Source organism: Lethenteron reissneri, chromosome 6 (genome assembly GCF_015708825.2).
Source record: "Lethenteron reissneri isolate LAM-NWPU_2019-01 chromosome 6, ASM1570882v1, whole genome shotgun sequence".
Classification (NCBI taxonomy): Eukaryota; Metazoa; Chordata; class Hyperoartia; order Petromyzontiformes; family Petromyzontidae; genus Lethenteron; species Lethenteron reissneri.
Genome location: NC_083784.1, coordinates 5238418 through 5263388, shown reverse-complemented (window position 1 = coordinate 5263388; position 24971 = coordinate 5238418). Strand labels below are relative to the sequence as shown.

Here is a 24971-nt window from a genome sequence, read left to right as displayed (position 1 = left end):
CCACTGAAGCGGAATTGATAGCTTGAAAACATTTAGCGCGGGGCCCTTGAAAGTGCGGGACCCGTAGCGTATGCTACACCACACAAAAACAACAACAACAACACACTCGTCAATACTGACACCACACTAAGACAACAACAACAACCACAACAACACCACAACAACCACAACACCAACACCACCGAATGAGCGCGTGCTCGTGGAGGCGACGTCACGTGTCACGTCACGCCGCGTGACGTCGTCACCGGAACGGATCTCACATCAACTCCATATTACCCCTCTCACTCTCACACACACACACACCCGGCCGCCTTTGTCTCCCCTATTCCCCATCATCATCATCACCACCACAACAACCATCAACCACCACCACCACCTCCCACAGTCATCGTTGTTTTTATTTTAATTTCCCTCGCGTCGTCGCTGCCAGGAGACGCGGGGACCCTGCCGGGGCGTCTATGGCTGCCGGGGAGCCCTCGCTGCGGGCGGCAGGTGAACCAGGAGAGAGAGGGGGGCAGGTGGAGGCCCTGTCGGGGCCGCCGTGTAACACGGTGGTGGGTGGGGGGCAGCAGAGCAGGGAGGGTCCGGGAGAGGGCAGCGAGGCGACAGGGAGGGCAGCGAGACACGAGACGGGGAGTAGATAGGGCAGCGGGGAGAAGGGCAAGCGATACTATATGACGGCGGAGAGGATGGTCGGAGGGTGGCAGAGAGGATTGAGAGGGCAGCCGAGAAGACAGAAGGGCAGCAGATAGACGCAACGGTAGGGTAGGGGGCGGCAGAAGGGTAGGAGACGCAAGGTAAGGGAGGCAGGTGGAGGCCCTCACGCCGTCATTCGTGTGTTGAGGGGCAGCAGAGTGCAATAGATGACAAGGGCAGGGAGGCAGCAGGGCAGGGAGGAAGGAGACAGAGGAGGGTAGGGGTGCAGGTAGAGAAGTAGGGCCTGACGGGGGCTCATACAAGGGCAGCGGTGTGGAGGGCAGCAGGGAGGAGGGTAGGAAGGCAGAAGGGCAGGGTGACAGGTGAAGGAGGGCTTGACGGGGGTCTATCTTGCATATTAGGTGTGGGCAGCAAGGTAGAAGGACATCAGTAGAAGGGCAGCAGAGGGGAGTAGGGGGTTGGGGAGACAGGTGGAAGAAGACTTGACGATGCATCATCGCGCCCACAGCCAGCAGGAGGGCAGGGATAAGGGCAGCGAGATGGCGAGGCAGGGGGGGGGGGGGGCAGCAACACAGGGGGACAGAAGGCTGCCCTGTTGGGCCCCGTAGTGCACACGTAGGTGGGCAGCAGGACAGGGACACAGGAGGGCAGAGAGGTGGGAAGAGAGGCAGGAACAACAGGGAGGTGGGCAGCGGGGTAGGGAGGCGTGAGGGCAGGGGTAGAACAGGGCAGGGAAGCAAGGGAAAGAGAGTGCGATGGAGACAGAGGGAGACAAAGATAAACAAACAGGGAGACGGAGGCAAGCAGGCATGGAAAGGAGAGAGACAGGGAGGGAGTGAAGCCATTAGACAGGGAGGTACAGTGTTGGTTAGGGCCGGGCAGTCAAGGCATTCCTCGTGGAGCTGCTGAATCACATTTCTGAGTGACGGCTCCCAGTATTAAGCAGCCACCGCACACACCAAGCCCCTGTAAAAGGTCAATCATATTTACAATATTTACAATACTGTATGGGAACAGCTAAGCGCAGGCCAGAGTGCCCATACACACACCCTGCAGTTGTGAGATTTCAATCGGTGCGTTCTTGTCGCATGAGACACACACACACACGACATGTTAATTTGAATCAGCTTCTCGCCAACGTCACATGGATCATACCTCCACACGCACCCACAGTGGTGCACAGCACCAATAGCATGGCCCTCATGCACAGCACAGAGCATCAATGGGCTATGAAGCGTCGCCTGTCATTATCCTGTTTAAGACCACACACTGTTATTGACGAATGTGTCGAGTTCATTGTTATGTGCACGCACACAAGATCTCTCGCATCATCACGTGGGGCACACGTACACACACAAAGAGCTCCGTCTTCATTCGATCCGGCGATCTCTGTGTCACTTGTTTGCCAATCATCAGGCTCGTGCGGTGCACGTAACGACGCAGTGGCGCTTGAACAAAAGCGACAGATGAACGTGGGTTCGGTGAATACCGTGGCGGTTTTGCGAGGATTGCATTCGGGGAAAACTTGCCCGAGTCCCAGGGGCAAAACAGAAACCAATGCCACTTAGGGCGGATAAATGTTATCAGTACTTACGTGTTCATGTGGCACAACAAGTCAATCATGTGATTCATTTTAAAAGGTCATGGGACGCTTTAGGTATGTCCTTTGCTTATTTACAGACATGGTACTGAAAAGTGAAACTCTGGTATTGGCACATTGACTACCTGATCTTAATACGTTTATACTATTCTTGCGTATGTTGGTAATACGTTCAGGAGCTAAATACCAATGTCTGAGATCTACTAGCCACGAGAGGGATTCAGGAGAGAGGCGGTGATGTTTTGCTATTCCTCCGTTGAATGAGTGCCATACTACAGTAGTTTCATCATCATCATCGCGATCCATAGGCAAATAGCTCGTAGGTATCCACTGCGCATTTCGTTATTTGTTTCCACTTTCCTCTGCCTTGTGCCAATATGCTCAAGTCGTGGCCACGTCTTTCTGGCACCGATCTCTGATGTTGTCAAGCCATTCTCTGTTTCGGTCTTCCTCTCTTTCTGGTTCAGTGGTTTGCCACATGGCCAATGGTTTGGATTTCATGGCCACAATCACACTGTGGCTTGTCTTTGATTTTACACACATGCGCGAGATGTGTGCATTGGCCTGTCGGATGTTCTGATGGGATTGATGCTTACGCCTGTGTCTTCACGGAGGAATGTCAAAACCAGGAGGTGCAATGTTTGGGTCTCCAGTGAGGTGTTTATTCTGGACTGACGCGTTGGTCCACTCAGTTCGTCAATGCTCTTCCGGATCTGGGTGAAATTCTAGGATGGTGAGAGCACGATCCCAGAAGGGGGATCGAGACTTGAGTTGTCAGCGAGGGACATTGTCGAGGTCTTGGTTGATGGGGGAAGATTGTCATTGGCAGTTTTCACGTCTCTGCGGACACTGTTTGGTGCCAGGATGTTCGCCAGGACAGGATGCCAGGAGATTGGTGTCGGTTTCAGTGTTCCGGTTAGAATAGCACCTCTTAATTATAGAGGCCTCACGAGGTCATGTTAGTCATGGGGGGCTCTTGACCATACCTCACCATCACTGGTCAGTGCGTGTTGAAGAAAGGGTTTGTCGAGGACCGTTTCGGATATCGCTCCCACTAATTTTGACGGTGGCCCGGATTGTAATAATAATAATGGGTTTTACTGACCCAGGGGAGACTCACTGAGTCTCAAGGATCTTTTTTTTCCAGAAGGGTCCCACTACATTGGGATGTTTGGCCATGAATTCAATTCGTAATGAGGGTTTAGCTTTATGAGGGGGGTAACACTCAAAGCTCCACACGGATGTATTCAAGAATAAATTGCTGTACTGCCATCGACTGGCCAACTCGCAGTCCTTTACGGACCATACTGGGGCTCATTTGTAAAAGTAATATTCTAATCTAGTAGAGTTGTCTGACTATCAGGGAACAGTAGGCCAATTACCTTCTAGAAGGGGTTTCTAGAGCTCCCTCTAGTGGAGGCACTTCCTTCAGCAGTAGCATAAGCAGGCCTTCGCCTTTATCTTTTACATTTGCTGTTTGTGCCATTCTTACTGCAGAAGGCTATAATTAGTTTTACGGCAGTGACAAAACACACTGTGATTGCAGTGCATTACGGGTGACAGGATCACAGCTGTAATTGGCTCCAGGCCTGACTCAGACCGTGGTCAGGCTGTGTTTGGCTGGAGGTGGGCGGTCGGTGTGAGACGAATCTTTGTGTTGGTCCTCGCGAGGGTCCGGAGTCCGCGTGTGGGGCGTGCGTTTCGGTGTTTGTCGATCCGTGCCGTGCCGGGTCGTGACGGCTGATGACCTCCGCGCCTGCCAGCACCTGGGCACGACGGTTTGAGTCGGTGAGGCTTGCAAACGCGACGCTTTGTTTTAACTAATGATTGATTATTCGGGTTTGGCCGCTTAAGGATCTGGCCAAATTTTGGGTCGTAATTCCTCTAACCACCCGACATGGCCAAATGTATTAAATTGTCACATGCACAAGTGTTTAACGCAGGGGTGGGGAACGTCCAGCCCGCGGGCCGTGTAAGGCCCGCAAAATAATTTGGTGTGGCCCTGCCAAGGCAACCGCAGGTGGGACTCTAAATTAAATAAATCTTGGAGCAAACCTGAAAAGCAGTTGCGAGTAGCAACATCATCAATACCAGCTAACATCATATGCCTCATCAAAGAGAAGCAGTTCCAGCCATCACATTAGGGGTGAGTTAATTAAATGTTTGTCCAAATATAGCAGGCTAATTTTTAAGTTGATCATTTTGTGTGGCCCGCGAATGATGTTGTAGATATCCAAATGGCCCTTGACAGAAAAAAGGTTCCCCATCCCTGGTTTAACGCACCAGTTATTATTGTTTATGTTATATTGTCTGCGATAACCTGTGTGTCGTCTCCATATTTTTATGTTTATTTGTGCGTTTCTCAACCGTCAGAGCACTGCCGCTAGAAGGGATTTAGGAAGATGTGGCCGTATGCACGATATTCCAATCGTCCATGTGATCACCGGGTGGAGCCTGGCTAGTGCTTGGGTGGGTGATCACCATGCACGACAGGTTGTTATACTCTTTGGTTCTTTGGATAAAGTCACGTAGGTATAAAATAAAATAAATTAAATCACGACGTTTCGATTGCAACACAAGCAATTATCATCAGGTGGGAAAACCACAGCAAGAACATTTTTTTTGCTGAAGTGGAAGAGAGAAAATGTTGTTCTTGCTATGGTTTTTCCACCTGATGATTGCTTGTGTTGCAATCGGAACGTCGTGATTTATTTATTTTATTTTATACCTACGTGACTTTACCGAAATAACCAAAGAGTATGGATCCCTGCAGTCACGAAAATTCAAATCTAGGTTGTTATATACTGCGGGGTTGTGCTACGTTGTGGGCAGCAGAGGACATTTTGAGTTCCCCATGGCTCCCTCATTTCGCGACGTGACACCGATCGCGCAAAGGGAGATAATATTGCAGAAAAAGTTTCGAGCGTTTATTTTCAATCGACGAAATTTCCACGATGACCCCTTGACCCCTTTGACCTGCAGGCGACGAGCGCGCGGCGTTAGTGCGGTGCGCGAGGATTCGGTAAGAGTTGCGCCGATCGCCGGGCCCGCATGCCGACGGGCGCCGTCAGGATGAACGCGGAGGAGATGGAGCTGCTCAACGACCCTAAGTACCGCAGCTACGCAGCCACCCTTGACAAGGCGCTCAAGAGCTTCGAGTACAGCAGCGAGTGGGCCGATCTCATCTCCGCGCTGGGAAAGCTCAACAAGGTGGCGTGACGGAGGGGGGGTGGGGGAGAGTGGGAGGGGCGGCCTGCACCATTGTCTCCCAGCTGGGGGCGGCTGCTGGGTTGGCCAATCTGTAATACGGTGAAGTTTCGATTTTCCTGGGTAATAGTGGGGGGGGTAGTATTGGCGACCCGGATAAAATGAAAACAGCATTTGTTTAACGTGGCCCGACTCTGCTGATGAGACTCTTAAAGTTGAAACCGGTGTGGGTGGTGAATTGCTCTGTGCCTCCTGGTCAATGGGGCCTCGCCAGCTGAAATAATAAAGCCCGAGTCTGACCTAAGGGGGGTAATTTTGTTCACGAGAGGGAAGTCATATTACCATAATAGAATGCCCACCTCCGGCGGTATTGAAACAATACGTCGTCATTCTGACCCCCGGGGACAACATTTATGGCTTCGCCGAGAATGATGTCCGTGTGACCCCGCGGCAGGTGCTGCAGGGCAGCAGCAAGTACCCGGTTCTGCCGCGGAAGCTGACCATCGGCAAGCGGCTGGCGCAGTGCCTGCACCCGGCGCTGCCCAGCGGCGTGCACCTCAAGGCGCTGGAGACGTACGAGATTATCTTCCGCATCATCGGCAGCAAGCGCCTGGCGCGCGACCTCTTCCTCTACAGGTGGCGCGCCGCGTCACGCACGCACGCACTCGCGCACGCACAGTGCCAGGTTGTGTCAACCTAGGGGAGGCCCGGGCCGAGTCACAGATGTTCGATGTGAGTGGGAATAGAACTCGTGTCAGCCGTGCCACCGATCTCCGTAAATCGCACGAACTCTTTCTCTCTTCACCCCCTGTCCTCCCAGTGCGGGCCTCTTTCCGCTGCTGGCAAATGCGGCGATGTCGGTGAGGCCGGCGCTGCTGCAGCTCTACGAGACTTACTATGTGCCCCTCGGCAAGACGCTGAAGCCCGGCCTGCAGGGCCTCGTCACCGCCATCCTGCCCGGGCTGGAGGAGGGCTCCGAGTACTATGACCGGTGCGATGCAGTTGTTGTGGTTGTTGTGGTTATTTTGTCGTGGTTCTGTCCTTTAATTTGTCAGGAAATGAAGCAATGAACCAACATGTCATCTTTGGCAAGGGTGACCTAGATGGTTTAAGGCTGTGGTACCAAAGCTGTAACAAAACCGTACCACCGCTGCACCACAACCACACTACAGCCATACCACAGCCACACCACCATTGCACCACAGTCGTACCACAACCGTACCACAGCCGAACTGCAACTGTATCACAACCGTACCACAAAGATGCCACAATCGCACAGCAGCCACATCACAACCATACCACAATGATAGCACAAACACACCATGTGGGTTTATACAGCACCTCGGTGTGGGAGCTGACAACACAGGAGGCTGGAAGGATGGGAGTTCCAGACTTTGCGGGCAGCACAGCAGATTGAGTAACCTCCCACTGAGTGAAAGTCGATTGTGGGATTCATCAGAAAGCCTTGGTTGCCGAAGCAGAGAGTGCGTGGAGGGGAGTAGACTGAGATGAGACGGGAGATTTAGGAAGGGATGAGTCCATGCAAGATCCTGAAGACTGTGTGAGTCCGGCCCTGAAGTTGATGCGGGATCGGATTGGGAGGCGGTGGAGAGGTCCGGTCTAGGGGGTGACGTGGTCTCGTTTACTGGCGGGGGGAGTCTGGCGCCCGCGTTGCAGATTGCGTGGAGGTTGGAGGTGAGGGATTGGTGAAGGCCGTAGAGGAGAGGGAGCTGCAACAGTCGAGTCAACCGGGACGGTGGCTGCCACGGGCATGCATCCCCGCATTTCCGGCAAGGCTCCCAGCTTCACCGGCGATGCCTCGGGCCTGTGCCGGGCGGGCCTTAACCGAGCCTGTCGGCGCCTGCGTGCAGGAGTAACTGCCTGCTGGAGAAGACGTCGCTGGCGGTGGAGCCGTGCGTGTTCTTCAGCGCGCTCTGGGGCAGCGTGCTCACCAGCCCCGCGGTGCGGCTGCCCGCCGTCACCTACACGCTCACCCACCTCAACCGCAAGCTCTCCATGGAGGACCAGCTCCATGTCATTGGCACCGACGTCGATCTCATGGTTAGTGGGGGTGGGGGGCGGGGGGGGGGGTGGCGGCACGTCGGTTGTGGGAGGGCGGTGTGTTCGGGGGGTGGGGGCCGTGGTGGACTTGGGGGTGGTACTGTTCATTACAGGCCTAGAATGCCGCATGTGGCAAGCTCAATGACAGAGATCTGGGGAGAACACTGTGTGCGTGTGCGTGCGTCCGTGTGTGCGTGGGGAGCAGTGGTGTCGTGGTTAGTACACTGTTCTATGAGCCTGCCGACTCGAGTTTGATTCCTGCTCAAGACAAACACCTGTGACGATTATCTTAAGTGGTCCCGGGCCTCCCCTGGGTCGACTCAGCCTTAAATGAGTAGTCGGTGCGATATGTATAGAACATCAGCACTGGGGAGACAATTGTGGCCAGGCGTGGTGCTGGCTTACCCACCCCGTCGTGTGCCGTGCCGGCCTTCGTAGGTGATCGCTCGCAGCACTTGCCCCACTGGTCTGTTAAAGGCTATCCGGGGGATCTCTGTATGTGTTTGTGCGTGCGTGCGTGCAGGTGGAGGCGGTGTGCGCGTGCGTGCAGGACTCTAGCGTGCTGGTGCAGAGGAGCACCCTGGACCTCCTGCTCTTCTGCTTCCCCTTCCACCACAGCCAGGTTCGTATCCTCTCATCCCACCTGCGCGCGGTGTCCCTTCAAACAAAATCCCGCACGTCGTCGCGGCGACCCTCATCGCGAGGGCGACGACGTCAAGCGACGCTAACTGCGGACCTGAGCCCGCGTTCTCCTCCACGGGGTCGATGCCCAGCACCGTGGCTCCGATCCTGGCCAGGGGCTTTGCACAGCGCGACGGACGGTCGATGGAATCTGACCACTCGGCGACGTTACCGCGATCGCGCCCTCGGCGTCGCGTCGTCACGAGATGGAGAGTCCATACGGAAATCTCGTAAAGCAGTGCACGACCCTTGGTGTTATGGATCCCTTCTTCATGCGAACGCTGGTTTGCTCGGCATAGAGGGCCGCACTTTTGCCACGCGCCCCGTCACTGAGAGAAACGTTCGTGGCCTGGCAGTCAAATTGGTGTGTTTAATTCTCAGAGCTGGGATTTTAAGTGCGGAGGGTTTTTTTTTGTGCAGTCATCGGTGACCGGGCAGCGACCATCAGTCATTGCCGTGGTGCCGTACTGTGTGTTGTGGTGCGATGTGGTGCGATGCATTGATGTGGTGCGGTGTGTGGTGTGGCGCGCGTGGTCTGGCACGGTGCCGCGCTGCGCGTGCGACGCAGGTCACCAAGCTGGACACGGTGCGCCTGCTGTCGGCTGTGCTGCACGTTGTGCTGCGGCGTGACATGTCTCTCAACCGCCGCCTCTATGCCTGGCTCCTGGGTCCGCTCACACACACACACACAGACAAAGATCCCCCGTGTAGCCTTAACAGACTTTTGGGGCAAGTGATGTTAGCGAGCACCTATGAAGGCCGGCACGGCACACACACGCACATTGGCACATGGTGTGACAGCATTACCGTCCGTGACTGTTACCTATCAGTGAGAAGACAGCTGTCGGTCACAATCACTGGTTAGCTTCACTCACCACAGTTTGACTCATTGAGCCACAGTGTGACTCATTGAGCCACACACCCAGACAGGAGCAGTATTCATTTCCAATAACAGAAATAACAATCGTGCATACGCATGCCCCTCCCCTCCTTCCCGATTAGACGTCCATACTGAGATCGCGCACTTTTGCAGGAAATCGTTCACATTGATTAGAGATAATTTCAATGAAAACTAAATAGCGTGTTTGTCTGTGTCGCGGCCGCGTGTGTGTGCACGTGACCGTGTGTGTGTGTGCGTGACCGCGTGTGTGTGCGCGTGACCGTGTGTGTGTGTGTGCATGACCGCGTGTGTGTGTGTGCGCGCGTGATTGACTGCAGGGTTCGACAATAATGGCACTGCGTTGGGGCCCCGCATGGCGCGCGACGAGTCCCGTGAGGAACACGGGGCACGCTACTTCAGCACCTACTCCCGCGAGCTGCTTGTGCAGGTACATGCGTGTACGTGCGTGCGTGTGCGTGCGTGTGTGTGTACGTGCTTACGCTCATGTACACCAGGTTTATCAGTTGTTAATCTCACTATTTTGCAACCTTTGCTGATGACGTCTGCGGCGAATAGTAGAATCGGTGTGCGCACGTTTCACAGGCGGCACGAATGGAGCGCGGTTAACCCGTAAAGTGGGTGATCCATGCTGTTGTGTATGATTGTGTTGATGTGTGTGCGTCTGTATTTACGCCCATGCGTGTGTGCGCGTGTGTGCGCGTGCGTGCGTGCGTGCGCTCGCAGGCCATGGTCGGGATCCTAAAGGGCCGCGGCGGGGGCGGCTGCGGGGAGGAGGGCGGCTCCGTCTCCCCGGACCTGAGGCCGTTCCGCATCCTCCTGAGTCTGCTGGACAAACCTGAGATCGGTGAGGTCGGGCGCGTTCCCGTGGCCCGGGTGTTTCGCGCGTGCACGCGACGCGGTTCTCCGACGCCATCCGGGGTCGTACCCAGCGCATTGCTCAGCACGATTTGTCCCACGTTCCTCCCCGCGTGCTGCGAGCTTCTCCAGGAACGGTGGCGATTGTGGTGGTGGTTGTGGTGTCACTAGTTTGTGTTGTTGGTGGTTACGGCAAGTGGTGGTGACAATGATGGGTGGCGATAGTGGCGGTGGCGGTGGTGGTGGCAGTGGCGATGGTGGTGGTGGCGGCGGTGGTGATGGCGGTGGTGGTGGGGGCGGTGGTGGTGGGGGCGGTGGCAGTGGTGACAGTGGTGGCGGTGATGGTGGTGGTGGCGGTGGTGATGGTGGCGGCGGAGGTGATGGTGGTGACGGTGGTGATGGTGGTGGCGGTGCGGTGGTGCTGCGTGGACAGGCCCGGCGATCCTGGAGGAGGTGCTGGTGGAGGTGTTCCGTGCGCTCCACGGGCAGTGCGAGATGGAACTGGGCACCGGGATCCAGCCGCTCTTCAGCAAGGACCGTAGCCAGCTCAGCAGGTGCTGGCCCGCGTGGCGGCCTCACGACTACCCACAATGTACCGCAAATTAGCGACGGTAGCTCAACGGCAATTTAGCGTCTCAAGGCAGCTGCGTGTCACTCGCCAGAGATTCATCAACAACTCTGAAACGGAGCAACAGTGTACGAAACCGTCAGTCACTCGTAACAGCAACTCGCTGTCAACGCGCAGTCACCAACATTCATGTCTTACTCTTTGGTTCTTTCGGTAAAATCACGTAGGTATAAAATAAAATAAATTAAATCACAGCAAGAAACAATTGTTTTTTGCTGTGGTAATTTATTTTATTTTATACCTACGTGACTTTACCGAAAGAACCAAAGAGTATGGATCCCTGCAGTCACGAAAACTTCAAATCTAGATTCATGTCTTACATTATGAACCTATGGAGATTCACCGGCACTCACTGACAACACTCATCGAAGACACTCGCTGATGACACTCGCCAATAACACCCACCGACGGCACTCGCCGACATGCGGCGACAGATTTACCATCACACGCCGGCGATGCGCGGAGCCGCGCTCGTTGACGCGCGACCACGCGTGGATGCGTGCCACCGTCCGTGTCGTTCCGCACGTGCACCGACCCGCAGAGGGGACGGGCAGTGAAAGCGACAGCGTGGACTCTTGCGCGGCGCGGGGCGGTGCGGGCCGGCACAGGTGGCGACCGGGCGCGTTTACCTAGGGGATTAGCGCACCGCGAGCGTCCACGAGTGGCAGCAACGCCGCCAGGAGCTTAACGGTGGCGGTCGTAACGGGTGCGTGCCGCTGACGCGTAGAGGAGGAGGGCGGAGCTGGAGGCTCTTGTCACCGGGCTGCCGTGGCGAGCGTGTGCGTTACCTGCGCGCGTCGGCTCTTTGCACGCAGCAAGATGAGGGAGAACAAGCAGACGGCCGAGGTGGTGAAGACGGCCAACCTCCTCTTCAACTCGTTCGAGCCCTACTATCTGTGGGACTACCTGGCGCGCCTCTTCCAGAGCTGCTGCAGGTGCCGGCCAGAGCGCGGGCGAGACTGTGAGGTTGCGAGCGAGCGAGACTGTGAGGTTGCGAGCGAGCGAGACTGTGAGGTTGCGAGCGAGCGAGACTGTGAGGTTGCGAGCGAGCGAGACTGGGCGAGGGCGTGAGAGCGGTGGTGGTGAGCGAGGTCGTGAGAGTGGCGGTGTGCGTGTGTGTGTGCGAGTGGAGGCGAGTGAGATTGTGAGCGTGTGACGGTCGCCATCCCCAGTTCTTCACGAGAGCACGTGTGTAAATATGTATGTGGATACATACGAACGCGTGCGATCGCACTGCTCTTCTCCGTCGCGCTCGTGCTGCGGGTTTTGCGCAGCCGTCACTTTGTCGCTGATCGTCGTCGTCGTCGTCACTGCCACTCACCCCTACCACCGTGCGCCCCTGTGCCCGCTTGTTGCCGCGGCGATGGCAGGCGGTCCCGGCGCGGGGTGAGGAGGGCGCGGAGGCCGAGCGGCATGAGCGAGCAGGAGTTGACCGTGTGCGAGCTGTGCGTCCTGGCCGACTTCCTGCTCGACGTCGTCTCTCTGGTGGGGTCGCCGCTCCTTGCACGCACACGCGTGTGCTCACGCACGCACGTGCGCACGCGCGCACGACCCCGGGCGGCCACACGCAGTCACTCGCCAACAACACTCACAAGCCTGCGTGTTAAACTAACACTCGCCAGCACTCGCCAACACTCATGGTCACTCGCAGTCACGGGTACTCACAAGTACTCGCCACCCCTTGCAGCCAGATGAACACAGACGCACGCGCACACATGCATGCATGCACACACGCACAAAACAGAAGACACGCGCGCGTGCGTACGTATACGCGCGCGCGTATACATACATACACGCACGCGCGCGCGCACGCACGAAGGCACGGGCAGGTGATGTGTGCGTGTGTAGCGCGGCGCTTCATTCCTGGCAGAGCAGTAGCGGCAGCAGCAGCTCATGGCCGTGACCGCCTCGGTGGGTGGCAGGGACGAAAAGGTGCGAGCGTGTGTGTGTGTGTGTTGTCGAGCACGTGTGTGCGAGCAAGCGCGTGTGTGTGTGTTGTCGAGCGCGTGTGTACGAGCATGTGTGTGTGCGAGTGTGTGTGCGTTTCTGCGTGTGCGAGCGTGCGTGAGCGTGCTTGTCCATGTGTGTGTGCGCAGATGCATGCGTGTGAGTGTGTACCTGCTTGTGTGTATGTGCTTTTGTGCGTGATGGCTGCAGTAGGCGTGGCGGTTAGCGCGCTGCGCTACAAACTCGGTAACACGAGTTCAATTCCCGCTCATGGCCACCAATACCAGTGACAATTATCTGAACTGGTCCTGGGCCTCCCCTATCTTTGCCTTTGTGTGATTGTGTATGGATGTGTGCGAGTGTGAGAGGGCGTGCTTGCGTGTGTGTGTCTGCGCATCTACTATTGTGCGTTCATGCTTGAGTGCGTGCGTCCACCGATGCAATGCCAGCCTATGCACGTGCGCCCTTGCCGGGGTATCTACACGCGCACGTCTGTGTGTGCGCAAGCGCGGGTGCGCGTGTTACCATGTACGCGTGAGTACGTGTGCCCAGTGTGCGCGCGTGCAAGTGTGTATGCGCTCACGTGCGTGTGTGCTGGTATATATGTGCACGTGTCCACGCGTGTATGAGTGTGTTCATGCGTAACCCGCGTGTGCACGTTTCCGCACGCGAGCGTGCGCGTGTTCTTCGTGCGAACGTCCGTTCACGCGCGAGTGTTTGCGTGTGTGCAGGTGCGTGTGTGTTCCTGCGTGTGCGTGTGTGCATGCGCTTACGCGCGAGTGCGTGCGTGTGCGTGCGCGCTTGCGTGCCGTGGTGGCTGCCGCGGGGTTGTGGCCCGGCCCGCGCAGCGGTAGTGACCGATGCTTTGCGCACGTGTGTTTGGCCGTGTTCCAGCCGACACCGAGTCTGATGGCCGCGCTGTGTCAGGTAGGCCGTGCGTGCGTGTGCGCGTGCGGGCGCGTGTGCGTGCGTGTGCTCGCTCGCCATCTCTGCATGCAGCTTTCCACTGGGACGCCTCCAATCCGCAATCAGCTGGTGATTGCCAACACAGAAATTGTTTCTCCGTGATCCTCTTTCTGCAATCCTCGCGCGTGGTCTCTAAAATATTCTCGTTGCCCGCTACTAATCGCTGACCGATCCTTCCGTGTCGTTGATTTGTGTCCAATGAGGGGCGCCGCGGCGGACGCGTGTGGGACGGGCGTTGTTAACCTGGGGGCAGACGCTCGCACAACACCGACACGGCACTCATCCAGCAGTGGATCGGGACGATCATCGTCATTCTGCGGTTAGGATAGGCTCCGAGCGATGGGTATCGGACGAACTCTGAGGCAAGGGGGCGATGGTGTGAACATCAGGAACGTATCGCAGTCACAGGCTGAACAGGTGACGCGTCGTTACGACGGAAAGGAAGGGCGGGTGGATCCAGCAGTGGGTCGACAATGTTGCTGTCAAACGAAATAAATTGAGCGCCGAGCTGAGCGAGCGATTCGCGGGACGATCGTGTCGGTGTTGTGGGAGCGTCTGCCGTGTCTCCACGTCTCTTCGTGGCGGCTGGGGAGCGTGGAGCCGTTTCGGTTACTTGGGGGTCATTACGGTTACTCGGGGGTCACCGTGGTTACTAACCCTGGGGTCACGGCTGGAGGATGGATTTCTGACTGGCGGCTGTCGCGACGATGACGGCGCCGCCCGCATGGACGCTGGGCTCCGAGGTGCGAGGAGGAAGATTAACGACGGCTCGTCTTCATCACCGGCGGCATTATGGTTGTCACCATCATCGTTATAGTCATCGTTCATCGTCAAAATCCTTATCATCCGTATTGTCATTACCAACATCAGCTGTGCGGCCAAAATGATCATCTTCATTATCAGCAGCAGCAGCAGCAGTAGCCGCAGCATCAGCAGCACCTGCGATTAGCATGGTCGGCTATGTACGGTACGAAAGAAGTTCAACACACACACACATCGATCCATATTTGGGAACGGGTCGAGCAAGCGGACAGAAGGCCGCCGCCGTCTCGTGCTCCGGCTGAACGCTGTCGCCTCACCCTCACTCGAATCTCAGCTGGGCCACGGAGAGCTTGGCCCTCCCCCTCCGTAGGGTCTTGTAGAGGAGAGGGGACCGCCCGCCGGAACGCACGTTGGTTCACGTCGCACGCGTGTAGTTCACCTCACACGTGGCAGGGTTGAGCATTTGTCAGTCCCTGTAATGGCACTTGAGCCCATAAATGCATCACGAAGTACATGATGCCAATTATAATTATTTTGAAATGAGAATTGAACCCCAATAAATGATCGCTTAAATGCAATCTGCTGATTCCAATCCTATTGAAATGAGAATCGAGACTGAATGCATCACCAAGTGAATGTTTCTGGTTCCAATCCTATTGAAATGAGAGTTAAACTCAATCAATAATCACTTGTGTGCATTACATTGATTCCAATCCTATTGCAATGACAATTGAGCACACGAATGCACCACTAAGTGCATTGCGATGATTCTAATCCTTTCGAAATGAAAATTGAGACCAGGCAATCATCACCGTCACCACCATCACCACCCTCATCATTCCGGCGCCGTTCCTCGCGGGCATCGGAGAACGACGGCGCCCACCGCTGGTAACGGCGGCGGCGCCAGCGGCTCCGACTTAGTGAGGCTAACAAGCGCCGCGCGCTGCGCGTCTGCGGTCCCCCTTCCCAGGAGTCGTACATCGAGATCCAGACGGAGCACCTCCCGCGCCTGCTGCGCCGCCTCATCGGCTGCCTGACGCGCCACCTGGCGTCGCTCTCTCTCACCGAGCTCACCGACTCGCTGCGCCTCTGCTCCAAGATCCTGAGCCGCGTGCAGCCGCCGCTGGTCCCCGTGGCGACCGCCGCGATGCCGGTCGGCCCCGGCGAAGATCACCGTGCGACGGTTGGCGCGGCGACGGCCGAGCGGGAGGAGCCGTCGGAGGAGGGGAGGGAGGCGTCCGGGGGAGTGGGCGGCGACCCGGGCCCAGCGGTACGAGGCACGGTGGCGTCGCTGAACCGGAAGCGGGCTCACAAGTCCGGCGAGTTGATGGTCACAGCCTGGTCACCGATGGCTCGCACAGAGACCCATGGACTCGCTGTGCAATGCCGAGTGCAGCGCGTGCGCGAATGTGCTGCCCTCTGCTGTGTGGACTTTTAAGGCATCTGAGAAGTGGCTCTGTTGCTAACTTCTTCCACAAAGACCCCCCCCCCCCGTATAGCCTTTTGGGGCAAGTGCTTTTAGCAAGCGCTTATATGAAGCTCGGCACGGCACACGAGATGGTGGGTGGCCAGCACCACGCCCGACCGCATTTGTCTCCCCAGTGGCGATGTTTACACACCGCACCAGGTAATAATTTGAGGCCAAGTCGACCTAGGGGAGGCCCAGGACCGGTTAAAATATTCACTTTTATTGGTCGTGAGCGGGAATCGAACTCGGGTCCTCGGGCTCGTAGCACACTGCGCTGACCATTGCACCACCGCTCCCCGCAAACGCACGCACAGTCACACGCGTACCTGTCGGCCCCTCCCCCCGCCCCGCACAGCCCGCCGCAGGGCCCGCCCCGGCGAGAGGGCCCCCCGGCGGGAGCAGCTTCACGGAGTTCGTGCAGTACAGCGGCGGCAGGGGCGAGCATCCCGGCGCCGGCACGGGCTCGCGGGAACGGCAGGAGGGCGGCGCCCGGGAATCGCCGAAGGAATTGCGCGGCTGCTCCGACGGCGCCGGCTCCGGTTCGGAGCGCTCGCGATCGTCCTCCGAGTCTCCGCCGCCGGCACGCCGGCGCCCCGGAGACCCGGCCCGCCACGACGGCGCCCTGGCCGGGACGGGGGACGCCGACCCGGACGAAGACGAGGAGGAGGCGGAAGAGGAGGAGGTGGACGACGGGGGCGAGGAGGTGTACAAGGACAGCGATGACGACGAGGGCGACGAGGGCGAGCGGCGCCAGCAGCAGCGCAAGACGACGATGCAGCGGTGCTGCGAGCGCTTCCAGGAGTTCCTGACGCTCTTCTCGCGTCGCTACGTGCTGCGCAGCGACGGCGCCCCCGCGCAGTTCGTGCGCGACATCTCGCTGGGAGGGGCGCTGACCGGCGCCGGCGCCCTTGCGGTGTGGGGCAAGCGCAGCGGACGGACGGCGGACGGGGAGGCGGGAGGCGGGGGGCCGCGTGGGGAGGACGACGGGGGGAGCGACGGCACCGCCGCCGCCGCGGACGGCTTCTCGGAGGGCCACCTGGCGGCGCTGGCGGCGGCGTGCCAGCTGCTGCTCGAGTGCTCCAGCTTCCCCGTGTACGTGGCCGAGGGCAGCCCGGCCTCGCCGCACCGAGCGCTGCCCGCCGGCACAGGTTTGTCTGTCGGCGTGGCGCTCGTCGGCGCGATGGCGTTGGCGCGGTGGTGGTGACGTCGTCGTTCACGATGCGGTGCGACGCAGATTCATGATAGATTTTGGGATTAGGCCACTTCCTGATCTGGCCAGGGTTTTGTTCCCAAATCCATCTGGTGGAGGGTTTTACAACACAAATCTGGCCGGATCGTTAGGTGGCCTCACCCAAAAGTATTTTACGAGTACTAACATCGACTGGGAAAATCTATGCCTTGAGATGATGCGGAGCGTTCGTTGGCGTTCGCCACTGCATCGCGACGCCACCGATGCCATCGCTGTTGTGTCGTCGTCGTCGTCGTTACGTGCAGGCGACACGACGGGCGTCCTCCCCGAGTGGCTGCAGACCCTCCTGGCCTGCTGCTGCTACGGCTGCGGCGGCGGCGGCGGCTCTGACGCAGGCCTGAGCGGCAGCGAGGCGTTCCCCGTGCGCGGCACGGCCATCGCCTGCTTCCTGGACCTGCTGCACCTGGCGCGCTCCGTCTCCGCGGTGGCGGTCTCCTCGCCGCAGCAGCAGCTGCAGCAGCAGCAGGCGACGATGGCGTACCCAAGCCCGGCGAGCCCCGGGCGCGTCGCCGTGGTGATCGTGCCGCCGCTCACCGACGCTCACCTACGCTACCTGGCGGAGAAGACTCGCTTCTTTCAGGTGTGTGTCCGCGCGGTGACTGCGCGGTGCGGCGCTGTGCGGCCGTGGTACAGAACAGTTGGAGTACGAGGCGGTGTAATTCAATACAGCTTTGAGATGTATACAGCTATAATACAGTGCAGCCGAATTCAACGTGGGTGCAACACAAAGTCGGCCGGACTTGAGTTAGCCAGATTTTTGGGTCTGCTGGAAGGCTTCCCAATTATAAATTTAAAAAGCCAAATCAGAACGCTGGTCATGGACTACGCAAGCTGCACGTGGTAAGAGGTGAGGGGTGAGGGGCGGGGCGTGGGGTGAGGAGGCTCGTGAAGGACGCTACTGCTGGGCAGTTGGAGGCAGTCGCCTTCCAGCAACAACGGAGGGCGGTGGAGCGACGCTCACAACAACGAGCGGAGCGCCGGGCGGCTAAAACACAGCCGCCGCGGTCCCAGCTCAACTCCCGTCCGCTCGTGTCGCGCGTTGCGGGCAGATGGTGGCGGCGATCCTGTGGGCCCAGCTGGGCGAGGGCGGAGGGGGGCGGCACCACCGGCGCTGCGTGGAGCTGCTGCAGCAGCTGCACGGGCTGGCGCCCGGCCCCTCGGTGTGCGAAGACGTGGTGTCCCGCGACCTCGCGTCCCGCGTGCCGGTGAGACCCCCGTCTCCTGCAGGCCCCTTGGGCCTTCCCCGTGGACCCTTCTGTTGATCCACTCTGCCGGACGTTATCCACGCCTCTCGATTCCTTCCGTAAGCTCAGTTGCTGCTCCCCGACTAGCCGTGCCCTCTTCTCCAGAGTCCGTCGGCTCTCCCCTGTTGGCACTGTTCGTTGAGGTAGGCTGGGCTCATCTGCTGGTCTAATCTGTTTTCCCAAAGTGTCTGTGCTTGTATGTATGTATGTACTATGTTGAACGTCTTTCGCGCCGTACGTAGCCAACCGTGCTAATCGTAGGTGTATCTGTGCATGTGCGTGCACTCCCTGTGTGTACATGCGTTAAAGCGTGTGCGTGTTTGTACCCACACGTGCCTGCTTGTGTTTGTGTGCGCGTGCCCTCGTGTGTGCGTGTTTGCTTACCTGTGCGCATGTGCGTAGGCGACGCGCGTGGAGGCGTACAGGAAGTTTGCTCTGCTCTGGCACCTGACGCGCGACCTCCAGCAGAGCAAGAACTGGGCCTTCACGCGCACCTTCGACAGGTACGCACCTCATCGATCCGAGATCGTTGGCAGCTCTCGCGGGTCTCACGATGCAACGGTCGCATTGTTGTATATGTTGGGTATGAAAATTTGTTATGTTGTATGCGTGCGTGGGTGAAATTATTATGTTGTATATGTGGGTTATGAATATTCAGTGGAAATAATAATAATTAAATGAAATTTGGCCAAATGTGTAATTATCCGGAAATATGTTAATTTATGTAATTACGCACATTTTAATTATGCCAATTCGAGAGGTAATCGTATTAATTATGCGAGTGGGTGTAATTATGATAACGCAAGTCGTTATGATAACCAGACCCCGGTTCACCCCGTTATCGCTTTAACATTTACTGAGTATGTATTAGTGTGTTTATTAAGGTCACCAAGTTCAAATCTCAACGCAGAAGCAGATCTTATGCATAGATTTCAGGAAAGAATCACACAACCACTTCTGTATTGATCAATTTATTACTAATTCAACCTTAACTATGATATAGTATGCGAACTCTCAATCCCGGAACGTCAATACGGCATCAATACAGTATCATCAACGATTGTCTGATTTCACTTTGACAACGGCACATGGATCCCGCATAACGCGATGGTTCTTAGTGAGAGAGAGAGTCGTTAAAACATGCAAATATTATGCTAAGAAAACCTTAACGTTAATGAATGATTATACTCAATATTGTTCACGCAGTACCGCACTCCTTATTGATCATACGCAACCCTTATCACGTTGTTAACACCTTGGGTCACGGAACAGTTGAATATTCTGTAGAGGATGCGAGTACGTGCGGCGATTATGACTGAAAGATACTTGAAAGATTATACGGCGATAAAAAAAACACAATCAAAAACAGTTATTATTCTTAAAGGCACCAATCTCAACAGATACATCGGCAGGTTATCTCAGAACGGCTCGGAGTAAGGGCCTGCGACGGTGCTCCTTTTCCGAAGATCGTTATCTTATACCAAGTTTACTAATTGGGGACCAGATCACCTGATAAGGATCCGGTGGGCCACCACTCCCCACGTGAGCGTGGCTCGGCGGAAGGAGGTGCCAAGAATCAGTTCGTATTGATGGATCTGTTGGGAATTTATGCGATTAAGAGTACAGCCCACTAAATATTAAAGATAAAAATTAAGAATACTCTTATAAACGACGGAGGGCCATCCCTCGGTCTCGTTGTGATGCTTTCCAGCCACGGATGGCTTATGGGTTCGAGTGTTTTTGAGTGGTAAGAGTTGTCTTGAATAGTCAGTGTTCGGAGTCGATTCTTTAGGTCAAACAGACGCCTGGTGGTCGTGTGGTGAGGGGGCGGTGCGCGTCATACGTATCAGTCGATCCCGTGGCGAATTGGTTCGGATGGCTGTTGATACGCTGTCGCAGTTCGGAACCCGGTCGGTAGGTGGCGCCCACAACTCGCTCGTAGCGTGCAGCTCTGGGTTGTCGCCGATCCGCGATGCTCACCACTCCGGTGGCAGCAGAGACCCCCGATTCGGCAGAGGTTGACGAGCTGAAGATGAGTCGAGCCGACCCGCTGGTCGCAGCTCGCTCCTGAGTCGACCCTCCCGGTCGAGCTCGCTCCTGGGTCGACCCGCTGGTCGCCCTCGCTCCTGAGTCGACTCTCTGGTCGCACTCCTGAGTGGACCCACTGGTCGCACTCCTCCTGAGCCGACTCCCCCGGTCGCGCTCCTGAGTGGACCCTCTCGTCACACTCGTTCCTGAGTCGACCCTCCCGGTCGAGCTTCTGAGTGGACCCTCCCGTCGCACTGGTTCCAATGCTCAGGATCCTTTACTTTATGCCGAAAAATCCCCCTGGATCCCGCCCACAAGGCGGGGCTTCTTTCGATTTTTGCTGTGTCAGGATCTGTCCGTAGGCAGGTGTGTCCATGTGTCTGTCCGTATGTCCGTGTGTCCTTGTGTGCATCACTGACGGTATATTCGTTGTCACACTCCCTCCATAAAACCCACGAGCAAACAATCAGATGTTACAAATTGCCTCGAAGTCGTCTCTCTGTCTGGGTGCAATATTATCTCTTGTCTGGCCTTCTTCATGACCCAAAACACAGACGTTACAAATCGTCTCATAGGCGTCTTTGTTCGTGTTGCACAACCTGGAGGGAGGGGCAACACTCTCTCCGACCCGGCGCACAAAGAAATGGTTAAAAAGTTTTAAGTTAACATTTGTCCCTTACTATTTCACAGTTATGATTCTGTATGTAACCTAAGGTCTGTCGTTTCCCATCGTGGTTCCCGACCCAAGTGTAGGTGTTTCCCCGAGCGTACACACACTCCTATCCCGCGCTGCGGGGATACAAAGACGGCCGGGATCTCCCTTTCTCTCCGACCCTGGGTTTAACATCGTTTTTTTTTATTATGTATTATATTCGACCTGGTGGTGATTCATCCCGTTATCCTGGCTTTTCCATAAGTTTTACTTTGTCTTTTCATGCATATACTTATTACTATTAATTTATTTCCGATATCTTAGGTTAAGGGGTAAGTTTCTTGATCCTAGGAATTCGTATTCCTTGGTGCCTGGATGGTTATATAAGCGGAATATAGTTTACGGTGAATAGCGTTAACATTGATGTTATGTGCGATATTATGTATTGTGATGTCTTTAACTTAACTTGTTTGTCAGGGCTTTACTGACACGAAGTTGCATTCCATAGCCCGCAGTCTTTGCCCCACCCTATCTCTGCTCGCCGTTGTTGTTGCCTGCCGTTAATTCAAGGCCTCATTAATTTCCGTCACTCCTGAGTAGGTGAGGGCGGTTGAACCTTGGAGTCAGTTCTGGTTTTTGTCTGCCTGCTTCTTCTTGTGTCCCCTGACCCCGGGAGTTATTATTCTACTTTATGGCCTGTCGAAGCCCCACTCGCTGTTGCTGGGCTGGTGTTGTTCCCGGCTTTTTGCTTACGTTTGCAGTTCGCCGTGCTCTTGATTTCCTTCCCTCTTCAACCTTATATTGACTATTCGCTCCTGTCTGGGTGCGATTCAATTTTGACTTAGGAAGGTTCTGATTGTCATATGCTTCGGGTCGAATTGTATAGAAAGTATTGAAGTATGGAAATAACATTTCATATTGACTTAATAATGGTGATGGTTCAGTAGGCGTAACTTGTGGCCTGGTTTAATTGGAGTGGGTGTGAATATCGATAACTTTAGCCTACCCTGTTGTTAAATTCCGACTTTAACGTTACTTTAATAGCAATACAGAATAATTGAGCTTTTTGTCTTAACTAGGCGAATGCGAACTTCTGGTGACCCCGCAGCCTTGTTGTTCAGCTGGGTCTGCCTCCTTGAGAGATATACACCACTCTTATTCTCGTCTCACTGTGGTCATCCAACCTTCTGCTCTGGGAGTGTTATTCTTACTTTCAGGTCAAAGGCCCCCTCACGTTCAGACGTGCAGGGTTGTTTACATCAGCTCCCCCCCTGTGCACGTGTTCTAACTAGCTCGGAATCCCTGAACACACAATCAGTGATGATTCCTGGCTTTCTGTGGTTGTGATTTAGACAAAGGCGCCTCTGTTTCTTCCATTGCCTTTGAGTCGACACTGCCCTATTATTTGCCCATGTGCTGAGGTCATAGAATTCGTTTTGACTTCAGTAATATTAACATTCAGTATTGGATTAGCAAATGGGCAATGGTTCATTGATGTAGCTCGCAGCCTGGTCTCCAATTTGAGCGAGCGCGAGGATCGATAATTTAGCCTACTCTGTTGTTGAATTTCGAATTTTGACGTTACTTTAAAACCATGCAGGATGGTTGGGCTTTTTGCCTTAACTATGTCTGGCTGACACTCCCACTGTCTCTGCCGCCTGCACGGGTGACATGTGCCCGTTCATCAGGCCTTATCTTTCCTTGAAGCAAGGTTGCAAATTCTGCCATCCTAGCCCTCCTCCAGTTCATTACTTAACAACACCTGGTGTTTTGCAGTTTGCTGCGCTTTGGTGTGTTTCATTCATTAAAAAAACAAGTAAAAAGATAATATATAAAAATCATCAAATATTATTAATCTCAATTATGGAAGAAGGGTTAGGATACAACATACCGCCCTTTTAAAAATGACCAGTGGTCAAATGGCCACGGGTTATTTTTAAAAAAAATGTATACCCTTCTTCCATCATGAACCATCGATTGTCCTCAAGTTTTGCTGCTATTCCTTACAACGCGCGCGTACGTGTCACAACTTAACATGGTTATTTGAATTGAGCAAAGAAAATTAAACAAGCGTTAAACATCGATATTGCGTTACATCGGTTCTGATACATCATGACTCCGACGAATATTCATTTTTGTTTTTGTTAAATCCTGGGAAACGCTAGGTAGCGGTTTCGAACGCATTTATGCGTTACCTTCCTCATGTTGCCTCGTTCACCACTTATCACTTCGATAATTCGATCACGGTTTTCGGGTTCGTTTTTGTAGTTTCCTCTCTGACTCTCTGTGTCGTGGGAGTGTGTGGTGAAAAATTGTGCTGCACATAACCAGAATTCGCGCACACGACCCACTTTGACACTTGGTTCGAGGCATTCGCTCTCTCTGCGATTACATGCACATTTGCCGAGTCAGTGTGTCGATTTAATTCTGTCCCTCGTAATGTTGCCCTCTTTGTTTTTACTAGTGTGTTGGATTTCAACACCATTCCCGGTACGTCATGGACATTCGTCTCCATTTTAGCACTCCGATCCACATAATTTTTGGTTTCCCTTGGATATTTTCCATTCAAAGGCTCATGCCTGCGCTCCTCAGGGCGTGTCCCTGCTGTCTGTTTTTGTACTGTCCGATCACGCTTCAATGCAACCCTGTCCTTGTATTCGATCCGCGCGTCATTTACGGGAGCACTGTCCACGTTTTTGCCCGCCCTGTCACTTGCAGCCTGCCTGTATTTCACATTGAGCGCCGGGTTTAACACCTCGGCGGGTGTGGCGCGTATGGGCTGCCCGCTCTCAATCACTGTGGATGGTTCATCACGTATTTGGACCGTATTCTGTGTTATTCCTCTATTCCCTCCTGGTATAGCCGGTGGAGGAATTGGTCGGAATTGGATCGATTGTGTTTGACCTCCCATCCTGCGATTCTCGTGAATGTTCGCATCCATACCTCCGCGGTATGTGTAACACCTTCCCGCTAGGTGGTTATCTTCCCATCTCTGTGCGTAATTTGAACCTTGCGTGTGTCGTGGGATGGGGTGTTGATATGGTTCTGCTCTGAACCTCTCCCTCCTACGATTCTCCTGCACCCTTGGCCCAGTGTTTTTCCCATTTGGGTGCCAAATTTTTCCTGGATTGTTACTTCGCCATCCCTGTGGGTAATCTTGACCTTGCGCATGTCGGGGCATGGGGTGTTGGTATGGTTCTATTCTGAACCTCCCCCTCCTGCGATTCTCCTGAAGGTTCGGCTTTGTGCCGCTCTCATTCTCGTGCCAACCTCTCTCTGGGTTATTTTGCCATGTGTGCGTGCGTTTCTGCTGCTCTCTGCATGGTGGGACTGCTCGGTGATTTTTATTCCTCTCTGAGAGGCTGGGTTCCTCATCCCTCTCCCTGTGTTCTGGATCCGAATTATGATTCTTAGCTCTGTATAACCATGCCATGTACGCCTTGCTCTCTATGCGGCGTAAGGATGCGGTTTCTGGATTCAAAACCATTCTCACCCTTTCTGTAATCTCTGGGCTTAAGGATTCAAAAAACATAATTTTGAACATTTTATCCCCTTCGTGGTATTGATTCACATCGCCTGCGTAATACGCTCTTTTAAATTGGACGAGGTAGTCACGTGGATCTTGGTCCATGCCCTGGGTCATCGATTTTACAGCATAAAACCCCTCAGTGAGTGTCGAATATTCTCCAAACTTCCGAATCACTGCCAGGCTCAATTGTTTAAAATCATTTCTAACCTTGTGTGGTAGTGACTTTACCCATGGAATAGATTCTTTATGTAAGGTCCGTTTCAACAAACTCGCTTTTTCATCCCGTCTCCTCAGCCCTCTAATCATTGCCTCCTCTTCCACTGTCGCGATATGTGTGTGGATATCCATAGTCTTATTGTGGGGGTCAAAATCGGGAATTCTGACTAGAGCCTTGTCCATCAACTTAAGGGTTTTACTGGTGAACAGGTATTCCGAAAGTTGATTGCTGACAGCGTCATCATCAAACAAGTTATCATCAGGCAATCTGTCACTTTGGTCTGTGCTGTGTCTCTTGTGTTTAAGTGGTGTGCATTTTC

At 55.0% G+C, this 24971-nt stretch overlaps 1 protein-coding gene across 12 annotated transcripts in view; it reads left to right on the top strand.

Annotated features, from left to right (window-relative positions):
• The first annotated feature begins 243 nt into the window (after window positions 1–243).
• The window catches only part of DOP1A (DOP1 leucine zipper like protein A), a 55026-nt gene continuing 30298 nt past the window's right edge, over window positions 244–24971 (top strand). For 9 of the 12 annotated variants that reach the window (XM_061570771.1, XM_061570763.1, XM_061570796.1 and 6 more), the window contains exons 1-18: window positions 244–492; window positions 5240–5467; window positions 5919–6100; window positions 6285–6455; window positions 7336–7525; window positions 8049–8147; window positions 8775–8874; window positions 9425–9534; window positions 9831–9951; window positions 10396–10516; window positions 11406–11525; window positions 11961–12075; window positions 13432–13464; window positions 15236–15535; window positions 16089–16881; window positions 17228–17562; window positions 18032–18187; window positions 18629–18729. In XM_061570771.1, the coding sequence (XP_061426755.1) occupies window positions 5309–5467; window positions 5919–6100; window positions 6285–6455; window positions 7336–7525; window positions 8049–8147; window positions 8775–8874; window positions 9425–9534; window positions 9831–9951; window positions 10396–10516; window positions 11406–11525; window positions 11961–12075; window positions 13432–13464; window positions 15236–15535; window positions 16089–16881; window positions 17228–17562; window positions 18032–18187; window positions 18629–18729 (3206 nt within the window). In that variant the 5' untranslated portion in view covers window positions 244–492; window positions 5240–5308. The remainder of the gene's footprint in view (window positions 493–5239; window positions 5468–5918; window positions 6101–6284; window positions 6456–7335; window positions 7526–8048; window positions 8148–8774; window positions 8875–9424; window positions 9535–9830; window positions 9952–10395; window positions 10517–11405; window positions 11526–11960; window positions 12076–13431; window positions 13465–15235; window positions 15536–16088; window positions 16882–17227; window positions 17563–18031; window positions 18188–18628; window positions 18730–24971) is intronic. The other 3 variants (XM_061570788.1, XM_061570805.1, XM_061570754.1) reach the window with 1 other exon arrangement.